This window comes from Leuciscus leuciscus (genome assembly GCF_965113295.1).
Source record: "Leuciscus leuciscus genome assembly, chromosome: 20".
NCBI lineage: Eukaryota > Metazoa > Chordata > Actinopteri > Cypriniformes > Leuciscidae > Leuciscus > Leuciscus leuciscus.
The window spans coordinates 24,021,959-24,027,921 of NC_138744.1; the positions used below are offsets into that span (position 1 = coordinate 24,021,959).

At 38.1% G+C, this 5,963-nt stretch overlaps 1 protein-coding gene across 1 annotated transcript; it reads right to left on the reverse strand.

Moving 5' to 3' along the window:
• Positions 1-4,055: 4,055 nt before the first annotated feature.
• ccka (cholecystokinin a) lies at positions 4,056-5,720 on the reverse strand. Its single transcript, XM_082150953.1, has 3 exons — positions 5,615-5,720; positions 4,596-4,838; positions 4,056-4,475 (listed from the first exon to the last, which is right to left on the reverse strand). The coding sequence occupies exons 2-3, from the start codon at positions 4,834-4,836 to the stop codon at positions 4,345-4,347; spliced, it is 372 nt and encodes a 123-aa protein (XP_082007079.1). The 5' UTR covers positions 4,837-4,838; positions 5,615-5,720; the 3' UTR covers positions 4,056-4,344.
• Positions 5,721-5,963: the final 243 nt, after the last annotated feature.

Below are 5,963 nucleotides of genomic sequence, written 5' to 3' on the forward strand. Positions count from 1 at the left end.
TTTTGTGTCGGTTGTCTTATTTTGATGCTATCAGGTCTTTGTTCAAGTATATCCACAAATATCCATTCTAAACATTCTTTAGAAAGCATGAGATGCACTAGCCTTGTTGAGCACAAGAGGGAGTGTTTCACCAACATTGAGCATGCAGAACAGCTCTACATTTGTGTTTGCAACACCAAATCAATTAAATTGTCCCTATCACCTGGATTCAGTAGCATAGCTGATTCAGTTATAAATACTAGTCCCTGCAAACATATCCATATTGTGTAGGTCCAAAGTCCAAAATATGCCAGTTCATGTTTCTAAATTTGTCATTGTTTGATCTTGTGCTGACCGAAACCCTTTAGGGCCCTTGTCTTGCAAATTTGCATGGAGTAGATGCTTGTGACCAGACCACAGCTGACTGATCAACAGGCCACTTAGTGTTGAAGAGCACCGGCTATTTACTAACAATGTGATGATATTCAGATGACATTCTCCAGCTGAAGAGGGTTTCCATAGAAACACTGCAAGTTATTGTGAACTCACAAATTCAAGACTGTTCTTGCAAGATTGTTCTGAGTGGCCTAATATTTTTCTTCATAAACTTAAGATACAATTTGATATTATGGAGCTGTATTGCACAGCTGTAGAAATGTAAAATGTATACATTCTTTATATATTCATAGTATAGTTACATTTTTACTATTTAAATTCAGACCTCTTAATCCAAACACCAAACCTAACCAATTTTCAACGGTAAAAACTTTAACAGGCAAATAAAAGTACATTGATATTTTTGTAGTTAGAACATAAGTGGAATTTTAAGTTGTTAAAAATTGTATATTGATCCACTCCGTGAAGGTGCACATTCAGACGCATACATATCTCATTTTTTTCCATGGAGGAACTGTTTTTTTACAAACATTAATTTGAAATCACAGACCTACTGTTAGCTCCAAGGATGGTATATGTTTATGCTGAAGCCATCAGTCTGCATCATTTCAACTTAATTTATTTTTATTTATATAATTGTTGCCCACTGAAAGGAAAATGCCCTTTTCTGCAAAGAAACCGTACTTAATTTTCAGTGCAATTTCTCTTTAAAATCTGAAAGCACCGCCTACATTATAAAAATATTCACCGTTGCTGAGTGAGTGAAATAAACAAGCATGAGTTTTTGGCTGTTCTACTGCACGTTTTGTTCAGTTTTCCAATTGTAAATTGGTTGAGATGGAAATGGATGATTATCCACTAAATTAAAATACCACCTGCATCCTACAGCATATATTACACAGCTCTCTAGAATACTTTAGTGGTCTGATAACAACCACCCATCCACATAGCAGACCACTCAAGATTAAGGCTGAATCCAAAATGGCCCCTAAACCCTCAATCACAATTCCCTACGTTTGTCCAGTATTACAGTTCACTTGCAGGAGTGAATGAAAACAAGTAAGCGAATTCGGACAGCAGTTGAGCGTACATCAGTTGTACACTCGTTATTGCGATGCAATGTGGGATTGAATGAGTGCACTCAATAACGTCCCACTATGGTTTCGGACACCACTACAAATTGCTGTCCCCTCAAGTAATGCCCTATTTGAGGGTATAAGGGGTCGATTTCGGATTCAGCCTAACTCTCTCCTTCCAGTCCTATGCAAAATGCACGTATTCCTCATAGAGTTGTCTAAGTTAACTTTTTTAGGGGGTTAGGTTTATGGGACAGAAGAAGAAGTCAATGGAAGGTCTCTGTCCCTTGTATATATACCGTCCTTCGGATGAGACGTAAAACCGAGGTCCTGACTCTCTGTGGCTAAACTCAAAATCCCAGGATGTCTTTCGAAAGAGTAGGGGTGTAACCCCGGCATCCTGGCCACATTTGCCCAGTGGCCTCTGTCCATCATGGCCTCCTAATCATCCTCATATACTGATTGACTTCATCACTCTGTCTCCTCTCCACCAGTAAGCTGGTGTGTGGTGGGCGTTCTGGCGCAATATGGCTGCCGTCGCATCATCCAAGTGGATGCTGCACATTGGTGGTGGTTGAGGAGATTCCCCCCTTCTATGTAAAGCGCTTTGAGTGCCGAGAAAAGCGCTATATAAAATGTAATGAATTATTATTATTATTATTATATAGAGTATGTGGAGGTGGGGGGCACTAGATAGTTTGATATTGGTTGACAAGTTATGTAGCCTACGCTTTGAATTATGTAAATGTGCATAAAGGTTTGTGAGAAATGGTGGCACCTATGCCTTGTGGCAGGATTCTGTGGAATGTTCATAGACATTATGATGTAATTGTAGCACAACTTTGTATAAAAGTGGTGGAAAACTGTTATTCTGTGTAGCGTGTTAGGAGTTGATTGAAAGCTAAAAGAAAATTGCTATAGAGTTGATATTTGAGGATAAAGTCAAATACATTAATAGTGGTTTTTATTACCCCAACTGATCAAGCGATGGATAACATTGGAAGGGACGTTGAAAGCAGTTGTTCTCTGTTTCATGAGAAACTAAAGAACTGGTTTCCAAATTTCCATGGTAGGAACACCAAAAATAAGTAATTAAGGATCATCTGGATATTTCACAACATGTTTACATATATTTTATTTAGCCAATGAATAATGTGCAAAATTAGACAGTAAATTAATGCCACAGATTTTCCATATTTGTGTGTTTGGATAGGCACTGAAACATACGAAATGGACATATTGACAACAATTACTCAAAAACATATACTCATACTTTGGATTAGGGATTTGAACATACCCCAGAACCCTAAGAACTAAATCTCAGTGTACAACTCATACGTCATAATTTCTGCCGAATAATCTGTCAATTTGTTGCATTCAGTCATCATAATACATCATACATGGTAATTTATTAAACTAAATTAAGTCATTGGGTCAAAAGAGTAAGTGAATTGTAAGTTAATTACATAAGGTCTTTCCTTAGTTATATCTAATATGCTGTTATATTATAAAGGAATTTTGAAGATGATGGACAAGACATAGCAGATACAGTAAGTGCCATTTCAGTACCAGTCTAATTGCTAAGCATATACTGTTCAGGCCTTGTTTTATTCACCAAGATAATTTTCCGGTTACCTTACCTGTGATCAATAAGGCAAAGCCAAACTCTTTAGTATCACTCAGCTGATACTAGTTCAGTCAGTGAAAAGACTTCAAAGATGCAAATGTCTATGTATGAGCGAGAGGAAAATAAGAGAATTGGCTAGTTGGCTCAGACAATGTATCTGCATTGCCAGAACACATTTAATTGCCCTGGTTGCAAACCTTTTCATGTTTGGCACTGTGTGTGTAAGCGAGCATTTATTGGTTCACTTTATATTGTCTAACAGAATGAAATCTCTTTCACTAAGGCACACCTGTGGCATAATGGCTCTTTTTGTTTGGTGTAGCTCTTCATTTGCTCGCAATCATCAGCCTACGATTCATCCATTATGTGCTAACTCAAGTGTTTTGCGCAATAAACCATGGAGCGTTGTATCCCCATCTTGCATGTTTTTCTCTCCATTTCTCACCCTGTTCTCTTCTACAGCAGAATCGGGTATTATTGCCTGAACTCTAATCTGTCCCTCGAGCAATGGGAAGAGAATTGGATTTGAAGGTTACTTGTGGCACTAGTGATGTAATGCAATAGCCATTCAGCTTTCAAATAAGAGAAAGCTTTCATAATAAGATCATTAACAGTAATCCGTTAGCTTGGTCCCTCAACACCACACAAATGGCTTCACTGAGCTGTTGTGGATTCAGCTGAGATGGTGATTCAAAGCTACATACTAATAAAAGCTAATATGGATGTAGTGATACACTGATTCTTTACTGGATCAAGAAACATTTCAATGGACAAATGGCCTCAGCTGCTGATTTAGTATTTCTTTACCCAACAATTTTCTTGTTGTTTTTCTGTATTTTTATGTTGCTGTTGTTTAATATTCCAAAAATGCATTTTTAATGCAATTTCTCTGCCTCAAAATTTTTTAAAGAAAATAAATCTGCATTTTAATTGTTTACACCACACAATAAATTACAAGAGCCGTGAGAGTTCGGATGAGTGAGTTAAGGCAATGATTTATTCATAGACATCTGTGATATGTCTGAGGACAAAATCATATATACATGAGTTATGAGAATAAAAGCAGTAGAGACTACATTCTCACTCTGTTTTTTTTCTGCAAAATAAATGGATATAGATGGACACGCGTATTGATATATTGCATCATCTCCATTGTACAAACAAATTTACATCAGACCGAGCTCAGACTGTGATTGATTGACATTGAGTGACTCTGTACAGATGACTGGCTAATCAGGTTGATTCATGTCAGTGGTTGAATGGGTCTTATGAGGAGTATTCGTACTCTTCTGCGCTCCGTCGGCCAAAATCCATCCATCCCAGGTAATCTCTGTCCTTTATTCTGTGAGTGGAGCCCATGGACCTGCTATTCGGAGAGGGACTTCTGCGGTATGTACCTGCATGGAAGGAAAAGGACAATATGAATGACTATAATTTATGCGTGTGGGTTCGCACGATCATTGTTTATACAGTATAACATAATATGCAGGAAACACGATTGATAAAAAAAGTTCTACCTTTGGTGGAGATGATTCTGGCCAGTAAGTCAGTCAAGCTGCTGCGGGGTTCTTCATCATCCTCTTGTTTCGACAGAAAGCTCAGTTGTCCACTGGACGGCGCTGCACGGGTGTGGCGTGTGTGTTTCGCTATGGTACCCAGATCAGACTGAAGTCCATCTTCTGAATGTGTCGGGAGAGAAAGGCAACTGCTGGTGGAGAGGGCAGCCAGCAGCACGCACACACAGATTCCAGTGTTCATAGCTGAAACACACACGCACATGTTAGAGCTTTGATATTGCTTTTTAAATCTATACATTTTTATGTTAAGGCGAGTGAGCTGCTTTTTAAATGATCAAAAAATCAAACATTAAAATCCACCACTAAACTAATTAGTAATGATTGCTAAAATAAAATTCCTGCCTCAACCCCAAAATACTAAATCCAACACATTTATGGACCAAACAAAAGTAAATACATTTGTATTAAACATCTGATAGATGGACTAAATGCAATTTGTAATCGGGGTAGATCTAAACTCTTTGTTTTTCTGTTTAGTACATGTGGTTCGAATAAAACCCATTTCCCCAAGATGTCCGTCTTATTTGCTTTCTGGGATGCACAATTTTACTTAACCACATTTTTTTTTTCATCCATCATTGTCAAACGATGAAGTGGTTCAGACTGGAAAAATTGTGGTTGAGGAAAAAATTAACCTAACTGGATTCAAGCCAAGATGTAACAGCAATAGGAATTTTAAATGGATCCAATTTCTCAATTATTATAACAAGATAGAAACTGCATCACTAGTGAATCTCATTCACTCACTTCACATCTTCTTAGTTTTCATTAAAATCTACAAATTAAATGTCAAAATTTTAGGACATGCCACATGAGCACACATTTGAAATATTTCACAATATATTTCACACAATGACGTATAAAAAAAAAAAGAAATGATTTCACACGATAAATGCAACAGCTGGTGTAAGCATGCAACACTTTACATTCAAAACTAAGAAAAAAAACTGAGATTGTACCTTCAGGTGAAACTCTGGCAGAGAGGAGGAGGAGAGAGAGAGAGATGGAGAACACACGCTGACTGCAGAACAAGTGTGCTTGCACAACTTCGCTGCACTGTGCAAGAGAGGCCCTTAAATAGCGCTCTGAGTGGGCTGGCTCTGTTTGACCCACGTAGTGACAGGCGCAATCCCGCTGTCTGTGTATATGAATGAGGTTGTGTATTTGCGCAAGCTTGACGCAGATCCGAGAGCAACAAGGTATTCTCACAGGATACAGATTGTGACATTGTCACTCAAGGGGACCGAGGGATCTCCAGAGGTCACCATCCTAATTACACATATGCATACACCTCCAGAACAACTGAGT

Excerpts from the sequence above, each read along its gene's own strand:
- ccka (XM_082150953.1), bottom strand. The coding sequence starts at position 4,836 with ATGAACACTGGAATCTGTGTGTGCGTGCTGCTGGCTGCCCTCTCCACC. Across the intron at positions 4,476-4,595 it reads CAGAATCATCTCCACCAAAG|GTACATACCGCAGAAGTCCC; the intron begins GTAGAACTTTTT and ends CCTTCCATGCAG.